Genomic DNA, 21967 nt, shown 5'->3' on the forward strand with positions numbered 1-21967 from the left:
GAAACAGATAAGACTTCAATTACCATGCCATTAACGTCCGAGAAGAGATAAGGTGTTATTATCTAAAACAAGGCCTCATATTAACTGTATACTCTTATTACGGCTCTCATTCCAGCTTGAGTGAATTTTAAGATAGTGATTAGATTTCTTGTACTGTGGGAAACAAACACAAAATGAAGTAAATAAAATGCAGGAATGCACTAACCAAAAATAAACATTCGGTCATCGTTTAGTCACTACTAGGTCGGGATCAGATTGTTGTATCACCTCTTCGGGGTGACATAAGCCTCGTCGAGGACCTGATCACCCTGTCTGGGTTTATTTCGAGTCAACGACCGGCTGACTGTATGTTATCGCTTACTTGTGCTCCACAAAAGAAAGTAAGTTATGCATTTTGGAATGGCATGAAGGCCCCTTAAAAGGAATCTTTCGTTTTTGATTCACTTTATACACATTAAAAGCAGAATATTTAAAGGTCCAGTGTGTATTTTTGGGGGGATTTATTATAGGACAGAAACGCAATATAATACACATAACCATATCTTCAGAGGTGTATAAAGACCTTACATAATAAAGCTTACCATAATAATGTTTTTATTACCTTGGAATGAGCTATTTCTATTAACATACATGCGGGTCCCCTTACATGGAATTCGCCATGTTGTTTCTACAGTAGCCCTAAACGGACAAACTGCTCTACAGAGCGCATTTCGTAAATATGTTATCTCCTTTGGCAGCCACCGTAGTGCTTCGAAAGGGAGGGGTGGAGTGAGCAGTTGGTTGCAATTATCATACATAAGACCTTTAAAGCTAAAATTCTGATCTTTTGCCTCTCTATCGCCATCTATGTTTGAAACAAATTGCAGGTTATTTTGCATATTGCTGCTGTCCTTCTGACACCTTGTATCTCCATATTTTTTGGACATAAATCATTATTAGTCACCCATAATGTTTGTCACTGGTTTAGCAAATATCTAACCAATAAAACATATATATTTTTTAAATGCCATATTTATTCATTAAGAAGTTCCTTAAAAACAGTGAATTTGGACATCCAAGGTTTCGGAAGGACAGCGACGCTATACTAAAATATAATGACATTTACTACTAAACTGTGCCTGACAGCTCAAATTATAAAGCATTTTACCATTGTGAATCATGGGAATACGGTTTTAAACATTGATTTCTTATGTAATTGCTTTATTTTTGACCAAAAATGTGAAAACCATCATAAAAGGAAAAATGTAAAGAAGTTCAACTGCTGCTTCTACTAGCGCTTGGTCATTTTCTATCAAAATCCCAAAATGCCAGACCGTTCCTCAGTCTTGGCAGACTAAACTCATGAGTTCCAGTACAAAGACATAATGTCTAAGTGCTTATCAAGTCTCTATAGTTAGTCCTCTGGCCCCTGTCGCTCAATGGAGATGTTTGACTACGTGATAGCCATCTAAATTCATGTGCAAATGTGCCCTTTCCATCCAGACCCGCCGTCTGAAGATCCGTCTCCGTCAAGCATATGATGTCAGCATGCAATGGATCATCTGGCATCTTCTACTGTCTCAGACAGAAGCCTGAAATGCTTCCAGGTGATGCCAGGGGCAGTTAAAGGGGCTTCGGGGGTCTGGCCTCTTAACCAGAGAGAAAGATTGGCTTACACTTCTCTTAAAGGTGGCAGTGGCATGCTTCCTATTTCTGCCTGCACTATTTAAAGCAGAGGCTGCTGGAGAGGTTGGCATTCTTTATGGCCCCTCATCTCAAATAGCTTAATGGAGAACACAGTAGAATTTAAATCTGTGCTAAACTGACTATAGCTCCTACACTGGACCCCAGGGATAGCGGGCTAATAAAAATAAACATCCGAAACTCACGGGAATTCGTAACTATTTTACGAGGTGGCTAATTCGTATGAGTTTGAACGATGTGGCTGGTACAAAAATGTACGAGTTTTAAAAAAACGTATGTCACGGAAGAAGATACCACCTCGTAAAATAGTTACAAATTGTGTTGAAATAACAATACGTTATGGCATTGGAAGGTTTGTTTTTGGATTGCAGTAATACTCCAAACATGCATGTTTCTCATAGTTTCACTCACAAACATAATTCATAGTTGTCGTTTTAGACAATTTGGGACTTTTTCAAACCAGGACTGGTCTGACAGCGACGGCTCTCTCACAGCATGGGGTGCACAAATCTCAGCCAACGCCTGAAATATTTCACAAACATCCACTGAAAGCTGTCCAGAGAGGCCCGGGACACAGGGTGGTACGGCATGTCTGTGGTCTGTTTAACCCTGGGATCATACCAACCTCCTGACCGTGACCATCCAGTCTCAGTCTCACTTTTAACCACTGTCATCCTTAAAACCTACACAGACCAAAACATCAGTATATTATTGCAGTATCAGCAGCGATTTAGATAAAACGAACACTGTGGTTGGTGGCTTTACCGTCCCAAACACTGACAGACATTTTCCTGCATTCTGAATATCCCTTTCCTAAATGCGGACGTCTTAAAAAGGCACAACAAATCACATGTCTGAGTAGCACAACTGAACCACAGGTTAAAACCGGAGGACCATGAGGGCATAAGGATGGACAGTTCCAGCGACACGGTAGTTTTGTGTGCGTGTGTGAACTTAAACTGACCTCAGAGCAGCACTACAAACACATGTGATTAAATCAGTCTGTGTCACATGCACAGATAACCACAGTAATGTAAACAAACAGCTCTGTCACATAACGCTCGAATACACCCCGAACCCTGATGATTTGACGTCGGATTAAAGTTTCATGCATTCTGACTTCTTTACAATGTTAAACGAGCAGTCTTCTCATGCTTAACATGGTCAACTTGTCAAAAAACGAGTTGGACGTATTACCTAGTATTTCTGTGCTCGATACACTCCCCGAAGGTTCGTATAGGTTTCGGAAGTTTTTTTCGAAGATGAAAAACGGTTATGTAACATCTTTTCTTAGTCCCTAATTGGGCAATTCTCCCGGAAAGACATGCCCACGGCAAGGCGAAAGAAATAGCCACCGACGAGGGATAGGAAGACCCGGTACCATCAAGATTGGCTGCGCTACGTCAAGATTGGCTGCGCTGTGGGCCTGCAGCTGCAGCTCGTTACTCTTGCGATAGTGAGAGAAGTTGAGGTGTGTGTGTTTGTTCACGGCATTTCAGTGATAAATGTTATATAAACGGTGGATATAACGCTGGATTTGCAGATCGTTTGAAACTGATAGATGGAGCAGTCCCAGTGCTAAAAGATGCCGGACATGAACCGCACGCAGTAAGTGAGACTAAGTCATATGTTTGTGTTTTGTTGGCAATCGGCGCGTACGTGCATAATGTAAACAACACGAACTTAAAGTGAATCAACAGTTATAGAGGGATAATGCGATGATGTATTGTGTGCTCGTGATTTAGTTCCTCCCCCACACACCCCCAGGAGGTCATTTGTTTTCCGAAATAATCGTACAGCTGTATCTATCTTTTATAAATGTGATCAAACTAAATACTCTTCGAAGATACGAAGTATGCAATACTACTCTATAGGTACTCAAGATTAATATGAGAGTGGCAGAACTCTGGGTCACAATATATAGTTAACAAAGTAGTATGGCACTACACAGTGAATGTTTACTGGATATTAAGCAACATAACTTGACACATTAAATGACAATGAAGGGTTTTTCTTTTTGAATGCGTCTTACCATCCATGGAGTCTTCACAGCGTTGGTTGAAGTTCTCATATGAATCCCATCGAATCAGATGGTCTTGTGTGTTGTAGTCCACTGAAACACTGGGCCCGTTCTCAAGGTGATCCATTCCTATGACAATTTTGAGACCGGTTTACTGTTCTGTTCTTGCAGTTCGTGGTAATTTGTGTACCACGTTAAAATGCACTGCAATAGAGTTCTTACCTTGGATTTTTTCTGGACCAAAAGAAAAGACAAATTCCACCTTCCCATATTCAGGAAATCTGTCATCTGTTCACAACAAAAGCAAAAACAGAAAATGTTTGAAATTATTGACAAACACAATTTTAACTGTCAATTCATAAATAAAGCGAAAATACATGCAATTATACTGAATCCTCACAAAAAAAAGCAGAAAAACCCTGTATACCTTTAAAAGTTTCATCCAGCTCATCTTTGCCAAAGACGATGCCCAGGTCATGAACGGCACAGGTGTGAAACTGCACACGGAAGATGACGTCACGAGACGGGCTGCGGAAACGCTTGTGGTAACACTTGAGCTATAGGGAAAATGAGCACGAGTACAATTTACATAAAGCAACAGGTGAGCTGATAAACAACATTTGTAGTTTGATGACAAACTTGTTAAAAATATGACTTTTTCACATCACAGAAGCTGATCTGAATGACTTTGGGTTTTATATATGCAGGATGTTATTGAAAAAAAAAGGTCAACGTTTAAACATCTAAAAGACTTCAGTGCGACTGCATTGGTGCTTGGTTTATATATTTATCTATCTTATATTTCAATACAAGTACGAACATCACCATCTTACTCAGACCAAATTGACTTCAACACACCAGATCATAATTCCCAACATATGAATGCACCATACATCAATGTTCTAAAATGTGTCAGTGCACAATTCATCATCAATGTTTCTGGCCTAGGAATGACGTGATCAGACTTTGACATGTAGAAGTCAGGGACTTACAACCCCAATATTGTAAGTGAAGTCTAGAAATAAGCAGAAAAACCCACGACTGTCCATATTGAAGTACTACATGAAAAACAAGCATGAAGTAATAATGGCAACATGCGGACATGATTAATGCGGATATCAACCGAATTAACAACATTAACCAAAGTATAATAAAAAAATCATGATATGCTGCAGTTTAAGAAGGTTATGCCATCAGCTGCTTAAACCATTATAGTATCATACCAACCCAAAGGAATATACTGGGTTTAATACTGTACACGTTCATTTTTTTGTCAGTATGGCATAATGTAAAACGTGGCGGTTACAATAACTCACAATGAGCTTAGGAATTATACTTTTATTTATATTAATAGTATACTTCAATGTGTTTATGCCTCTGTACCTTTGTTTAATTTGCATTTTTACTGCACACTAATTTTAATTGCATACTAAAGACAGTTGAAAGTTGAAATTATTTTCAATACCAATCAACATGCTGTCTATAAAGTTAAACCTAAGGGGAGACATTCTTCTAAGAGTAGACAAACCACCCGCATTTAGAAGCTGTCAGCACACACATTCTGCCCAGAAAGGTCTATTCATGGGCTTGAAATAGACTGTTCGCCTTCTTGCCTTCCCATGGTGCCGCTGAGCCAGATATGTCAGTATAGTGAAAGTATGTACGACTGCTGAGCCTCTCCAAACCCAGACGAGGACATATAAACGTCCTGACTGGCTACCGAGGAAACTGTATCCCATTTTCTGTAGCCCAAAATAACTGTAATTAAGCTACTTAACTTGGGGCAGATGGACATAAAAATGTACAGCTTCTCAGTTCGGAGAGAGAAACAAAACAAACACAACAAAATTGAGGAAGACGGGGCCTGGCATCGAACCCTGCGGTTTTCCCAAACTGCAACAGCGTCTGAGCCGCGCAGATGGGGGTCCGGCACAGCAAGACATTCCTCAATGATTCACATTTTACAAGATTTAAGAATAAAACAAGACAGGCATTTCTGTCAGAATGCAATGACAGAGAGACATTTAAAGAAATAAAAAAAACCTGTGAATAAATTAAACAACATGGATAGCTCATCCAAGAAGTTCTGTTTGCATTTATTCACTCTCGTGTTGTTTAATAAATGTTTATTTCTTATTTTAACTCTATTTCAGTGGAAGTCAATGTTGTTTGGTTACCAACGTTCTTCAAAATATCTTCTTTTGTGTTTTGCAGAACAAAGAAAGTCATACAGGTTTGAAATGACATGAGGATGAATAAATGGTGACAGAATTTTCATTTGTGGGTGAACTATCCCTTTAAGAGGCTTAAACCTCAAGGGAAACTTTCTACTGTAAGCGCTAAGCACATATTGATCTCTTGTGCCCTTTAGAAACAGAAACGCTACTGTTGTGGTTCGTCCTCGGTTTATAGTTCTCTATAGATCCACTTTGATTGATAATGCTTGCTAAGGACTTCCTAAAACGATAACATCAGTGAAAGAGCCCTCCACGAGCGCAGCATAACTGCACACGATAAAGCACTCAGCTCTTTTCGGCTTCCTTCTCCAAAAAGATTTCTGGGGAAAAGTGCGAATAAATCCATGCTGGCATTCTTTGAGAAAAGTGCCTTTCAACAGGAAAGTCTATCTTGTCTGATGGATGCCCCGTTTGACGCACCGCTTTATTGTTTGCATGTTTTGCTCATAAATGGATGCCATGCGTGCTCTCCACTTCCACCGTGTCATAATTCACCTGTGCACAGGTTACATTTGACCCCAAAAGGGAAAAAAAACACAGCTTGTTTGAGGACGAAAATAGTCATTTTACAAATGTTAGGTTGAAAACTGATTAAAGGAAAAGTTCATCTCAAAATCAAAATGGTGTTACATGACGTTCAACATGTTTTAAGACATCTCGGCGCCTTCGGAACACAAATATTTAGGTGACACCCGAGACACTCAAAACATGTTGAACGTCATGTGGGTGAGTAAAAACAACTCAATTTTGATTTTGCGATGAACTTTTCCTTCAAAGCAAAATATAACGTAATATCTCTTTTTTTACGTAAAGGTGTATAATGGATGAGGTTTCGTGAGATGCACAACAATGTTCTTACCAGTATGTCTCCTTTGAGGAGCAGGCCAGGCTCAATGGTGATACAGATGCTGGTCTGACCGTCTCCCTGCACATTACTGCAAATATCAGACAGATACATTTGTTAAGCACAACCAACAACACATTTAACACAAACAGTTTCTCCCTTACGATGCACGGTCAATGGAAAAAAAAGTCCTCCTATTAAGATGACAGCGTACTGCGGAATCATATGGCATTTGGGATAGCAAGTGTAAAAACGCACGCTTTAAAAGTATAGCTAAAATCATGGCAAAACGTATTTTTGGTTCCCACCCCTAATGACAATAACACAACAGCTCTCCGCAAGTGTGCAGAAAGTGCTACGGAGGCCATGTTCAGCTGTATGAAAGCGGCACATGTTGGCCGCTCTAAATGTGTGTGATTCAGCTTTCCCAGACACCCAGCGGGAGGGGCAGACGTGATGGGGGCAGCATGTGATTGGTTGCTTTGGAGGCTGGGCTTGATGCCAGGGCAGCATGAGCAATATAGTGCAGAAAAACATGAAGCCATTCATACTAGATCCCAGATGTGTAGACGGGCTGCATGGCCTGGTAGATCTTGAGAAAAGGGCGGCAACCTGGGAAACGGGAAGAACAATAACAATGTGTTAGTGCAGTTTTAGAAGTGAAAACAGAATTTAGAAGAGCTGGATTATACATATAGGCACACTCGTCTAAAGCTAATCGAGGTCTACATGGATGCGTTGACTGGGAGTCGAATCCATGACCTTCATCTTGGAGCAGAAAGTGTCTGTCTAGCTCACTCTGGCCTTGTTTACATCTGCTATTAACATCCATGATCACAGGGGTCAGCCGAGACGGATCACCGTTCACGCCTGGTATTAACATGCGTCTCCTGTGACCAATTCGCATTTCGTCATGGGGAGGGTCTCCGAGTTCATGACTACATGCATCGTTTATTGCGCTATTGCATTCGTGCAAAATGAAGAAAACAGTCTGCAATGCATAAGAACAGATTACCACTAATGCAATGTGGCATTTCAAAATCACAAAATGCATTGAAACCCCAATTTTACGTTTTGCACCCGAGACCCGAGGTGTTAAAATCATATTTAAACATCAATGCACTTGAGACTGAACTCAGTTCAACCATCATGTGTCAAAGAGCGGCCCGTCAGTCTCTCAGGAGGCGTCTGACAGGGAGGCGTCAAAGGCAGCGGGGGGTCGGGCGGCTGCGAGATGCCCAAGACAGGCTCCTGAAATCTGCCTTCAACATCTCCAGTGACCTTTAACAAACATTCAGCTGCAGCTTACCTCCTTTAGACTCGAAGTTGGGGATCCCGTGCATGATGACGTGATGGAGAAACAGAGGCTTGTTGTTGATTTTGATGTGGCCGGAGAGAAGACCGCTGAAATACTGCACATACCTACAGCACACAAAAACATTGAATTTAGAAACAAAGTGACGAGAGAAGAAATCAGGGAAGGCACATACAGTAAAAACATCACGGCCCGGTTTCACAGAAATGGCTTAGCTCAAGCCAGGACTATGCCTTAGTTATACTTCGTATTTATGTAGATTTTATAAAAGTGCCTTAGAAAAATACATTACTGGTGTGCATCTTGAGACAAAACAATGGCACGGATATATTTTAAGATATTTCTGTAATACAGGTCACCCATTCATTTTAGTCTGGGACTAGCCTTAAGCCTCGTCTGTGAAACCAGGCCTACAAGTTTAAAAAGCTATCAAATGTAAAGCTGTGCAAAAACATGGGTTTTCAGCATCAGACGTGTGCACGTTGCATAATGTACAATATAAAAATCTAAGCACTGTTGTGAAGTCTATTTAGGGTCGTGAGACGTTTTCATTTGGCGTTTGAGGACCGCTCTGCTGATGCTGGATTCTATAAACAGGAAAGGCAGTTTTCGTCAGGCCACGTCCCTTGAGATGGACAGTGACCGGAGCGTTCGCCTCTTTCTGCCTTTCCCATGAAGCTTTAAGAGTTTTGAAACTCCAAGGCCCAAGGCTGGCAAAACTCATGAGCTCTGAATTCTTCTCTTCTCGTGAAGCGAGATGACTTTGCTTTTCCATTTTCCATAAAGAACGCCATTACAGCAGAACTACGTGACACAATGAGAGCCAGTTTAATGAAGCCCGAAGTGCCAGTTCTGCCATGTGTAGATGGAATGCTTACGTCTGTGAAAGCAGTGTTCACTTATGAAGCATAACTGAGGCATGTGTGAGATTATACAGTGGTGCGCATACGTTTTCAGTCAGTTTTGCTGCATAAATTAATGTTTTAAATGCAATCACAGACGCACTCTGAAAGTCTAAGACCACTAGTGAAAATGCATCTATTTTGCATGCTTTTCTAATACAACCATTTTCATTACAAGTTAAACGATTAAACTTCAATGTAAAAATGAGCATGCATATTTGCACGCATGCACTTGAGCGATTTGGACTACAGAAGCGTCCATCATGCATCAATTCATTTAAATGAGAGATCTAGAAAAAGTGCAAAATCGTAAATAAATCATTTCCCCGTGTATTTCAATACAAATTTTTTTCGTTTGTTTCAAGTTCTAGGTTTAAAAAAGTCAGATTTTCAATGTGGTCTCAGACATTTGGACCTGACTGTACATATAAAATGAAACCGCAGATGTAAAATTCAAAGACTGGATCAGTGTGTTTGTGTGTAGTAGAGCTGCAGTAGTACAATTCTGGTTTGGCAGGTCAGTAATGCACATGCCTCTTTTAACAACTGCAGACTGCTGGACAACCACTCCTGTCTATTTTTATCTTGGGAAATTACAGCAACAAGGTCCGAGATCTCAAACACTGGCCTATCAGCATCTCTACAGCGAATCTTCATGGCTTCAGACTATGCATGGTCCCTAACAACATTCCCACCAACTCTAATATATGATTTTGAGGATTTAAGTAGGGATGCACGATAAATTATCTGCCATATTGGTATCGGTCGATAAATGGTCATTTTTAATGCGATCGTATCGGCCGATAATAAAATTTAGGCCGATATATTACAGCCGATAAATTATGAATCATTCCTCTGGTTGAATCACTTCAGCTGCACGCTGCTCACAGTTAAAATCCAGTACAGTACAGTTTTCTGTCATGATCATTCACTTACTGCTATTATCAAAACTTTGTTGATGTAGAATGGCGATATTTATGAATGTGTAAATTATAGGGACAAAAGCATATTGTTTGAAGCCGACTGCTGTCTGAATGCTTTCTGTCTTGAGACCTGTTAGACATGTGGCTATAGAGAACACCTTTCTGGGTAGCTCTGGAAGAACATCTGTAATTTGTTGAATAAATAATCATTATACCAGAAGTTTAAAAGTTAAAGAATCTTTAAGTAGTGTAAAGTAGGCTTGGTACATGATTTTCAGGGGGAAAAGATTATTTTCAGTCTCAGAAAATGTTATATTAATATTTAGGTACTGTATATTGGCCAATATATCGGTTATTGGCGTCCAATGTTCGAGAATTATCGGTTACCATTTTCAGCCAAAATGTACATATTGGTGCATCCCTAGATTTAAGTGTTTGACGAAAGATTACCTCCAATTTTGTGTACAAAATGTAAAAAGACAATTATAAGTTTAAAGAGTACATTTAATCTAGTACTAATATATAATATAATATAATATAATATAATATATGTAACGGACCTTTTCTGATGATCTCGACGACTTTTAAAAATCATTTCGCACGGCCATAATGTACTAAAGATTTGGTAAGAACCACTTGACCCATGTTAAGCTAACAACACCATACACGTTTCATTTGCATGTTTCGAACGCTGTTATCAGAATGGTACAGCTCATAAATGTGAACAATAGCTGTAACCGAACATTTACGATGAGGGTCAAACTCATAAAGCGTAAAGATAAGAGGTCAGCAGAGGTCAGACAGTAAACAAAGCACAACTGACCTTCTCTGGGAGGGTTGACCAACAGGAAGCACTTTATCTTCATAAAACCTCTTCATGGCGAACCTGTCAAGAGCCTGATCGGCACTGTGATAAATGAAAACATTATTTATTGAAGAAAAAATGTTTATGGTTTTAAACGCAAAGATAAACATGGGCTCCATGTGGTTATTTGCGCAGATATTGCAACGGAATACATGACAGATTCTCTGTTAATATTCTACCAAAAACTGAATATTTGCTTAGCATTTACTCATTGTTTTTAATATCTTAAAAAAAAACATTGTGAACGTTTTGCTTTATTTTGTGTTCACTTACACGAGTTATACAATAACGAGGGATTTTTATTTTTAGGTGCACTATTCCTTTAAATCCAATCCAGTGCATGGAGTTCTTAAAATGACTCCCTCCAGACCACAAAAACAGCCTGAATACAGTTTTTGCATCAGGGATGAATTTAAAAGGCACGTAATTCAGGTCTTAAGACAAATCTTCCTTTGTAAAATGATGCGATTTGGCAGTTGTTTTTCCCGGCCAGCCCTCGCTCATGTTACCCAATGCGTGTCCAGTTTTATGATGTGGGATTAGGAAGTGCTCAAAGGAACATCCTTAATTCAATAAACACAAACAGTACGCAGGTCTTACCTTGCTGATATGTTGCTGTAATGCATGTATGCCGCCACAACCACCCCTGTTCGACCGCGGTTTCCCTGCATGGAGAAAATTGAACAGAAGATTAGAAAATAATGCAACCAAAAGTTTTATAGCAATATGGAGAATTAAAAATCACTGTTACAATTGACAATTATTTCATCATTTTTATGTCCTCTTCTTCGGTTTACCTGTCTTTTGTAATATCCCTTACAAATGCCAGTTCATGATGACATCATCCTTCAGGAAGTGATATAAAAAATCAACGCCATACACATTATTAACTATTAGCAGGGGATTTGATTACTTTGATGATGTTTTGTAATATTAGTTGGTTTGTCTCACTCTAAAACACATTTTTGGATATTAAAATGACAGAAATCAGCATTATACTAACAAAACATGGTTAGAAAAATGAAGCTATTTATTAAACTCATTTTTCTTGCCTTTGGGTAAATAACCAACGTATATATCATGAAGTTTAATGTCTGAACCTGACCTGAGCTTATTTCTGAAGGTCCGGTACACAATTTACAAAAACAACTCAACACGAGCATAATCACTTTAAGTTACACACTTCAAAGGAACGACCAACTCCTATGTTATAGAATATCAACAATAAACATTTTTTTTTCTTTCATTTTGAACACTGCTTTCTCACTTTCGGAATGATCACACATTTCCACCATCAAGCCATCACCCCTTGTTTCCATTGTTACAAAGAACAACACAGAACAACACAGGTCGCCATAACAATGCAGTGTTTATGGTTTTCTGTTCAAAAAAAGGAAAGTGAAGATTTTTGGCCCTTTTTAATCCCAGATCACATCTTCTCTGGGCGTCTCTCTTGGCTGTGCTACACGGCATAGGGCATCTGATGGAGGGTGTGTGGAGTGGGAATGCAGCGAACTAGATTTCTTAAAGCTCAAATTATCATCGTTCAACAGATGCCTATGTCAGAGTCAGAAACGTTTGCAAGGTTGTGCCCACTTTCAAAAACGCTTTTATCCCATCCCATCTCATCACAATCCACCGTCCCCATTGACATCAATTAACTTGGGTCATTTTCTGACACAAAAAAGACTTGCTTTTTTGTGGCTTGATTTTATTCTTTGCACCTTGCATTGTTTCAAACCAGATTTTTTTAGTTCTGACCCATCAGATGAGAACTTGTTTAGAAGATATATTCTGGTTTCTAATGTTTCTATTCACAACCTGTTTTCATTATAAAGGCATTTGACAGTACCGCTATCAAACCAGAACGATGCAACTTCAAACGTCTTGTCATTACTGTATGTTTATATGTGGTACTCAGCAATGCGACTTAACCAGATCAAAGGGGAGTAATAGGGAACATTTAAATATATTGTTTATGAACACAGCTTCGTGTGAACCTCAAAACTGGGTCACTAAAGGGGTTTCAAAACAACGGAGAAACTGTAAAAGTAAAACCGTAATGTGTTTAATAAAAAATGCTACTAATGCAAAACCCTGCAGCCGCATCGTAAATCAGACCACCTACATATACGGTGACCCCAAACGCTACATACGCTGCTCTCTGATGTTTGCGCTTTATTTCTTTCTATATAATTCAAATATCCAAGAGTGGCAGAAGAGTGCAAACAGAAGCTCAGGAGCTTGCTGAGAACGCCATCTACTGACAAAGCCCTGTGGGCACTGTTTACAGTAACTATAATATGTGGCATGCATAAATAATGTCGTAAAACTGAGCTTCCTTGTTTAATGTCTGCACAGGAGCTTTGCAGCTTTGCCTTTGAAAAAAAAACAGAGGCAACAGAGACTCTGAAACACTACCTTATTGTGTAAGACCACCACATTGTGACTGTCTGCATTCATCCACGTGTCCATAGCTTTACAGATGCTGCAGATCTTATCCAGGGCAGGAGCGTGATGATCCGGCCAGCCAAAATCCAGCACCTTACGCAAGCAAACACATATGAGACCACAGAAGGAAACCTCCCCTCATTACATAACATATGAGTCATGGATCAACCTACTTTGGGATTCAGTTGGGAGATATCATATCGCTTCTCACTGAGGTTAAAGAGCTGTAAAAAAAGTGTGTTTTATTCAAAAACCGTTTGAATTTGTGATATTAGTAGTGATAAAACTGGAAGATGTCTTACCAAGTAGTTGTCTCCATGTTTGGAGCGTAGCATGGTGGCCACCTCCTTTATGTTAGCGCTGTAGCTCTGTTCTTCTACTGAACTCGGGAAGGTCACAGATATGATGCGTTCTGTGATGTAGACCAGGTCCACCTCATAGTTTTCCTCCATGGCCTGGATTAAACTCAGACTCCTGCAAAAACGAGAACAGATCGCTTGGAAAACAGAAGCGAGTGCAACAATGCAGTACAGACTCACAGTCACAAGCTCTAGACAATCTTGGATTCTTGGAAGTCTTGTAATTCGCAAATCAAGCACAGTCTTGTGTCTCACGGTACGTGACATCACCAAATCATCGTGCTTTTAAGAGGAACGCCAACATCTTTCATATGTCAGGGCCGATCTGATGTTCAGGATGGCTTGAACGAAGTTTAGCGGGAAAGATTGATAAACAAAGATATGAAAATATACTGCATTCCATGTGCACAGCGGGGCAGACCAAAGAAAACAATTTGGTCGCTGGTGAGGCGCGAGTCTGCCAAGGACAAAACCACATCGCCCCCCCCCCATCTCTGACCTCACTTTCTCCTCAGGTCTGGTTTTCGGGGCGATCAGATAAAAGTCTACCAGGACAGCGGAGGTTCTGTTTGTTAAACCTACGTGTGCAGCATTTTATGGCATCATAAATAGGTTCACCGTTTGCCATCCCAGAATGCACTGAGACAGACTCATTTACAAGAAATCTATACGGAGGACTGAGCAAGAGATGTCAATTACAGTGAAAATAATTGAAAAAAATGTGTCTAATTAAACATGCATTACTTAGCCAAATGTCTGCATATGCTACACTTTTAATGGAAGTTCTGTCGGTGAGGGCAGTTTTTGTGCTTGCCAAGCTTCTCTGCGGCTGATTTTAATCGAACAACAGTTTGCATTCAATCCATGTGGAATAAACGCATGCAAATAACTTTTTTATTGCTTTATGATTGCACATGGTACATTATATATAAACACTGCACTTACACAATACACAATATTTGGGAAAACACCCACTGTTGCGCAACCCCGATATTTCTGCCTAATCTTGGTTTGTAAGAGACGTAACAATGATTGAACAATCTTTTTAATTATGAACTCTTTCCTATTTTATAAAGCAGAATTCAATGACATTTCTGTATTTCTTTGATTTTGAACATCAGATTTGATCTGTATCACGTCCATACACAATGCTCTGCAATGGGAAAACAGAAACGTTCCAAGCGGTCATTTGAAGGGCTTGTCCGAACAGATAGTTGGCCAAAGTAAAGGACAAACAAAATAGCTGTCCTTGTATACAAAATAGCAAAAATTCCCCTGGTAGCTTAATTGAGAGCAAAGCTGTCTCTGAGAATGGCATGACCACACCCAACAGCCAAGAGACACGAGATTAAGAGAACGGATCGGCTTCAGACGTTCTCCAGACACTTTCTTAAACACTGCATCTTCCTTTAGAAAATGAGCTCATTCAATTAAAACACTGTTAAAACTTGTAAACAACTGTGTTTATCAAGCATCAAATTAAATTCGAACAATAACCAAATAATTACTGTATTTGTTCAGATGTGAGATTCCACAAGTGTATGATATCATCCTGTTGCTAAACTGCTTGTACAAATAACTGTACAAAGTCTTCTATTAAATCCTGTTATTCAGTTCACTGGATGAAATATCAGGACCGATTTCTTTGGTTCATTTAAAGTGTAAAAACACGCAAACTTGGCCTGTTTTTCTTTTTAAAAAGATAGCCAAATCTATTAAAAATTTCCAATTGCTTTTGCATTGAAATGAATGAGTAACCAGGGTAATCATGAATCCCCACGGCAAATGCCATCAGCAAATGATCATCCAAGATAAACGTGTTGTTGGTTATGTAATCCATGTGACAGAGAACCATTATTAGGACATACATAACTGATCCCAGGGGGTTGTATACACTCTTACAGAGATGTCATAGAAGAACCATTTTATTCAGTCAAAGGTTCTTCAAAGTACCATTTCTTTCTGACCTTTTTAGAATCTGAAGAACCTTTTTCGGATGATAAAGGTTCTTAATGGAACCATTTGAAAAAGGTTCTTATGGCATCGTGAAGCACCTTTATTTTTAAGAGTGTAGATGTTTGACATTTTTGAAACCGTTTATTCTCAGACTGCAATAAAGTATGTGAGACTAATCCGAGCAGACCAACAACAGAAGAGGTCAAATGTCACGGATTTGGGAACGCTGTGAGCGTATATTGAGATGTTTACTACAGCAGTACATCACACCAGAGAACTCTTGGAGATTTCTGATAAAACAAATCTTTTACCTGGATGGTCTGCGTCGAGACTCCATGCTCTTGGAGGATTTGGTTGAGCCCTAAAACGCAAGAAATTCGAGTTAGTATCTTGTTTGAGAAAGACAAACTGACGACACTCATGTCATGGCCCCTCATACAAACTGTAAAAAATAAACAATGGGTACAATATACTGTTTTAATGTGAAGGAATTTTCCATGATCATTTTTACCGTTGTTTTATCTGTATTTTTAATTTTGCACTGCACTGAATTACATTTTAACATTAACGGAAATATCCGTAAAATAAACAGATAAAGAACTGAAAATGTACTGGTCATTTTTTACAGCATGCCAAAATAACGATCAAAATTAATCAGATTACGAAGCTTCATGTTGTGTCAAAGCAAGTCGACAGAAAATGTTTAAATCTAATCGAAAATTTCTATTAAGCATCAGGCTGACAAAGAAGTCGTAAACAAACAATAAAAAAAGAATTTACAAAACATTTACTCAAACATCACTACTGGTTGCTTATCCATTGAAGGTTATTTGTACACTGTAATAAATCAGTTTTACTGTTAGAAATGGTTGCCGGAAAAACTCAATTCAATAAGCAAGCAAACAACTTAACACTTTAAGCACACATTGATTCATGCATTACAGCAAAGTTGTGTTTAGTTAATTTTTAGTTATAGTTTAATTTTTAACTGGAAATTGTATTAACTGATACATAGTGTATGAATAATAATAATCAGCCAATTAAATACAGCTCTTATCTCAACCAATGGTTGTGTCAGCGCAAGCAATACTGTATGTCTGGGGTGGGAATAGTGAAGCAAAGGAAAATGTTTGAAACTTATTTGAAAACACTCATCAACCAGTCCAGCATGTTCATGGTCTCAGTTCAAGTGAGAAACAGATGAGATCTCACAAATGTGGAAACACTCAGTGAGTGACTAAATGATGGTGCACCATAGGGCATGACGGACAAGACTAAAAAGGAACAATGCTTACTAAGAAAACCCAGAATCAACGTCTAATTACAGACAGGGCTGGGGCCCGTTCTAAAACTGTATGGATCCTGGTTTTTCATATGTACAGTAGAAATCTTAGAGTAGTATAGAAAAAAGGTAAAGAAATACTCTGTAAAAGTTTTTGCTTTCTTTTTCAAACAAAATCCAAAACCACAGCAGACCACAACGTTACAACGTTTATTTATTATAGAATTAGCAAACGAAAATGGCCTTTACATTTCAGTTCTACTCCTTAACTAGGTGAAGAGTCATTCTAACACAAAAAAGGACCAAACTCATGTCATTGGTTCAACCGTTCTTGCCACATTCGGCTGGTCAGGACGGTCAAATAAACACAGTGATGTTTTGAAAGCTCGAATAAGCCACCGTGTTTACAAACACAAACAAACCTACACACTTCTTACTTATAGTTGTCTTTGAATATTGAATTTGGATAGCCAAAACTCTGAAACGTGTAAAAAATTACGCATCACTTTCGATTTCCTTTACATTTCCGTGCATTCCCTCACTCTCATTTTTAACAGTCGAATGTGTTTTATGTTACTTCATGAATCTTTCCGTTTGAGTTTACATCATTGTTAAAACGCATTCATTTCCTCCATCTATTAATCTGTCCAAGAATCCATTAAAACCCACTACAACAATGTGTGCGCGGTACTGTAGGACCGATCCAGTTTCAAATCGACAGATTGTAAAAGAACATTAGCACATTTTGTAGCCAACACACATTCATGTATAGATTTCAGGGCCAGGCCATTATAAACCTAAAACACGAGGAAACTCACAACATAAAAGCTATAATAAAACAAAAACGGGGAGTGTTCGCCCCCCTCCCACTTTTATCCAGAGAGAAGCGTTATGACACACTACTACAACAACACACCCTGGCATTTAAGACCCTCTCCCCATCCTCACAGTCCAACCATCCATCTATCGGCACACTGTGCCCAGCTCCAAAAACATTCAGTTAATCAGCCGATAATTGCGACCCCCAGAAGGACAGCCAAGAAGGGGTGGGTGGGGGGTTGGAGGGGTCTCAGGCAGGCTTGATCAAAACCAGCTGTAAAACACTGCTTGCAAGCGGCCCGACAAATAAACCGTCCGAGAGCGAGGCGGCGCATGCAACTCCAACACAAAGACGTGCGATCCAACATGAACCCAAAAAGAGCAAAGCTTGGAATTCCGCAGAAATCCGAGGGCCTACCTTAAACAGGTAACCTGTACTCCACCTCCAGGCATCGCGCAAGGAAGACAAGCGCCTTCGTAGAGAGCCGCTGGGATTCATGGTTGGGAAGTAACGCTCGGGTTCTCCTCGCATTCCCCTTTTCCCAAACCGTGCCTCACGTTCCCGGCTCTATTTTGGTCCTGCGCCGCGTTGAGGATGCCACATGCCTGCCGTCAAAATCCAGCGGACCACAGCCTTCTTTCTTGCACTCAAAAAAGTTTCTCTTTGCCTTGTTTTGTTCTTCCCTCCCGCCTTCTGAACTCGCCTCCCTCTCGGAGCCCTCCCTTTCCTCGGCACTGCTCCGCCTTTTTCTTTCCCATGCTGCGTGCGTGTGTTTCTGCCACCCGCATTTGTTTGGATCTTCCATCTAGCCTTTGCTCCCTCTCTGGGTCACACGTTCAGCAGCTGATCATTCCGACCTCCTTAATCCACCCAACAGTTTCAACGTTTCACGGTTGTGTCTTTAGCAGAAAACCATGACCCACCATCTCTCCTTCGTGGATACAAACTTATAGTCTACTGCATCACAAAAGGGTCATATTATATACAAAATAACAGAAATCCCTTGGGTCCACTTACGGTGTTTGGAACGTTTCTTCAGCGCCCAAAATAGCCAAGTTCATGACTATATTCCGTACTCTCTATGACCCTGAACCTTGTACTTTTAACGCCACGATTTCATGTTACATATACATTTTCAACCCTCTCTGCCCCAAAAATAAAAAATCATCACTTATTCCCCCTAATGTCATTCAAAACTTATACATTTCTCAAAGAAATTTTAAGAAATGTCTCAGTGGTTTTGTGTTCATAAAATGGAAGTCAATGGGGGCCAATGTTGCTTGGTTACCAACATTCTTTAAAATATCTTCTATTTGCCTTCTTCAGATCCAAAAAAAATCTTGCAGGTTTGGAATGACATAAGCAAACAATGCAATGGTTTCCATTTTTGTGTGAACTATCCCTTATTTTTTTCTCAAATGGCTAATTGAGCTAATTGAAAGCCCTTTGACACGTCCCACCCCCACTTCCTGTTTTCAAAAGGAAATACGTCGACACTTCCAAGCCATTTCATCATGTAACAATAGCAATACACAGACTATAGTTTGAGAATAGAGAGGCAGATGTGACACCTAGCCAAAAACAGCACAGTTTTGAACTCGAATTCAAAAAATGTATAGCTCAAATGTACTTTAAGTCGCTGTGGATAAAAACGTCTGCTAAATGCACAAATGTAAAGTAGAGGTCTGGTCTTTAGCAATAAGAAAATCAGGTCATACTCCCGTTATATTACCTTGTTACTTGGACTGGACCATTTTTAGTCACCCATTAGTTGCTGTTGCCGTGTAAATCATTTGCTAATGTTTCTGATGTATTCTTTGCATTTTTGGGTAAGGACAAATTGTCTTGATGCAATGTTTACAAAAAATATGAGTTTAAAGAATACAGTACGTTTTTATACTACAATGGACTCTTTCATCTCAAGAATTTAAGGAAAAATTGATTCCTCATGATGAGACCTCTTTAAATCGGAGCCAGAGGGGATAATAACTTAAATCCAATGACTGAAGTCGAACCAAAGACATTTTCAAACTATGACTGCTTTAACCCATAGTCAGGCAAAAAACAAATACCTTGTCACGCTCTGAAAGGTAAAAAAGGACATTGACACAGGAAGTCATATGACTTCTCGAGATTCAATTTGCTTCCCATCATGAATCAAAGACATCGCCATAACCACAACCACAACCAAATGACCGTGAGAGACCCCAGAGGTGAAGGAGGTGCAAGTTTCCCATGATGCCCCAGGCGTGAGCCACAGGGACATGTAGCTTTAATTATGGACACACAGGGTGATATAAAACATAGACATTGTTTTCCACAAGCCAACAGCTGCACGCACACTGTTCTGGTTCTCTTAAGAGCGATATTACTGATCTTTTAAAGACATGTACAGTATATTAACAAGACAACGTGAGCTACAAAGAAGTGATAAAGATATTTCATTTAAAGCATTATCCAGCCAGTCAGCACAGCACAAAATGATTGTTTTCCAGAACAAATATCTGATATATGATTCATGATTAATTGATTCCATAATAAATGTTTGTGTTTATTTAATACATGCATGTGGCGTGTACATTTATATGTATATATAAAGGCAGTGGCACACATATACATCATGTGTATGTATAAAAAAATATTTACATGAATATACGTACTGTATATTCATTTATACTGACAATCTTGCGCTTTGAAAAAAATCGATATATATAGATATATACTGTATATACTGTATAAGAACAAATATGTGCAGATGGGGTAAGATTTATAATATTGTTTACCTGTGAAGTCATTCATTTTTTTCTGATTTTTCATTTAGGAAAATTGTAGATATTTCTCCTGGACAAAAATAAAAAATACAATCTGTCCAAAATAATTCAAGAAAAACAGGACCTTTGAACCCCCAGCATACCATGCTGCAACGCTGCTTAGCAACATCTCTCTGAACTCAACAAGTTGTATCCTTGAAAAGGAGAGATGAGGGCTACTATTTAAAACTCAAGCGCTTCGGAAATGACTGCAATTATCCATCATTGCAACAAATTAATTGTGACTTTCAACCTTAATGCATTTTAGTGACAAAAAGATTTTGCGATTTGGCACGATAGTTCAGCTACCTCACGTGTTTACTTGGTTAGAGGTAGGGATGTAACGATTCACCGTGAGCCGGTTGAAAATCGGTTATAATGAGTGACGATTCAAATCGGTTGAGGTGTGAACTGAATCGCAATACATTTTTTGAACAGCAGGGGCCGCTATTTTCACTGCAAATCTAAACGTGGACATACTGATATTTCTTAAATGCAAAAAAATCCAAGAAAAGCTCAGACAGTATTAGTTTGTTTATATTAAAGAGACTTTTTCTATTATTAATTTGTTATAAAATTGCAGTTTAGTTTTGTTATTTGAAATAAAACATTATTTTATTATACAACGAAACGTGAAGCATTTAAGAAATAATGCAAGGGAAGTTGTTCATTTCTAATTTGTTTCAACTCATTTTGTAAAAATAAATCGTGAATAAATCGCATCGTGAGATCAGAATCGTGACTCGCATCGCATCGTGAGCTGAGTGAATCGTTACATCCCTAGTTAGAGGGGATGATGGCCGAACTAAACACTGCGAAATTAACACAAAATACCACAAACCAAACATGTTCTTGCACATGACCGTACACATCTGGTTATTTATCTGTCGAGCGGTTATAAAAGCACATTAGAAGCAACACTGGGAATTCAAGACTGTAATGTTATGATACACCTCACGCGACAGCTGTCTCTCAGCTCAGGAGGAATGCATGAATGCCGCATTTGCAATGCGATACTTCCTTCCTCAAGCCAAACATGAATGAGCTCACAACTTGCTACATATTTTTATTATATACTGTGCTTGATATTATTCGATAAGAAAATGCATTAAAAAGGGCACATAGATGATGGTTTTTAACCGTGATAAAATAAATGATCAATTTAGCTGGTTTTCCCGCATAATCGGTGCAGAACATCCAAAATAAAAGTTAGCAGCAGTTTTGGTATAGACTTACTCATACTGTAGGTTAATATAACATCCGATGGGAGGAACTGACAAAGGATGAATTGTGCCCATGATGGCATTATTCACAGAGTTGGGAGGCGTGTTTGCGCTGAACAGAAACGCAGTGAATTCGTCGACATATTGACACACCAACACACGCTGTGCCTGGACGGAATCCGATGCAAATATCTCACGCTAAAGTGGCGAAACTGTTTGGTCAAACTGTTCCAGAAGTCTATATGTAGGGCTTTTCTCTTTATGGCATCTCCTCAGG

At 39.2% G+C, this 21967-nt stretch overlaps 1 protein-coding gene across 19 annotated transcripts in view; it reads right to left on the reverse strand.

The window, feature by feature from the left end:
- tns1b (tensin 1b) overlaps window positions 1-21967 on the reverse strand; it is a 182928-nt gene that overhangs the window by 38458 nt on the left and 122503 nt on the right. For 18 of the 19 annotated variants that reach the window (XM_057336913.1, XM_057336911.1, XM_057336909.1 and 15 more), the window contains 12 exons: window positions 15867-15916; window positions 13543-13714; window positions 13414-13464; window positions 13211-13333; window positions 11390-11454; window positions 10748-10831; window positions 8094-8206; window positions 7336-7396; window positions 6800-6875; window positions 4131-4260; window positions 3926-3991; window positions 3716-3832 (listed from right to left, as the gene is read on the reverse strand). In XM_057336913.1, the coding sequence (XP_057192896.1) occupies window positions 3716-3832; window positions 3926-3991; window positions 4131-4260; window positions 6800-6875; window positions 7336-7396; window positions 8094-8206; window positions 10748-10831; window positions 11390-11454; window positions 13211-13333; window positions 13414-13464; window positions 13543-13714; window positions 15867-15916 (1108 nt within the window). Of the gene's footprint in view, window positions 1-3715; window positions 3833-3925; window positions 3992-4130; window positions 4261-6799; window positions 6876-7335; window positions 7397-8093; window positions 8207-10747; window positions 10832-11389; window positions 11455-13210; window positions 13334-13413; window positions 13465-13542; window positions 13715-15866; window positions 15917-18074; window positions 18312-21967 lie in introns of those variants that run through there. The other variant, XM_057336919.1, reaches the window with a different exon arrangement.

The sequence above is a fragment of the Triplophysa rosa genome, linkage group LG6 (assembly GCF_024868665.1).
Source record: "Triplophysa rosa linkage group LG6, Trosa_1v2, whole genome shotgun sequence".
Classification (NCBI taxonomy): Eukaryota; Metazoa; Chordata; class Actinopteri; order Cypriniformes; family Nemacheilidae; genus Triplophysa; species Triplophysa rosa.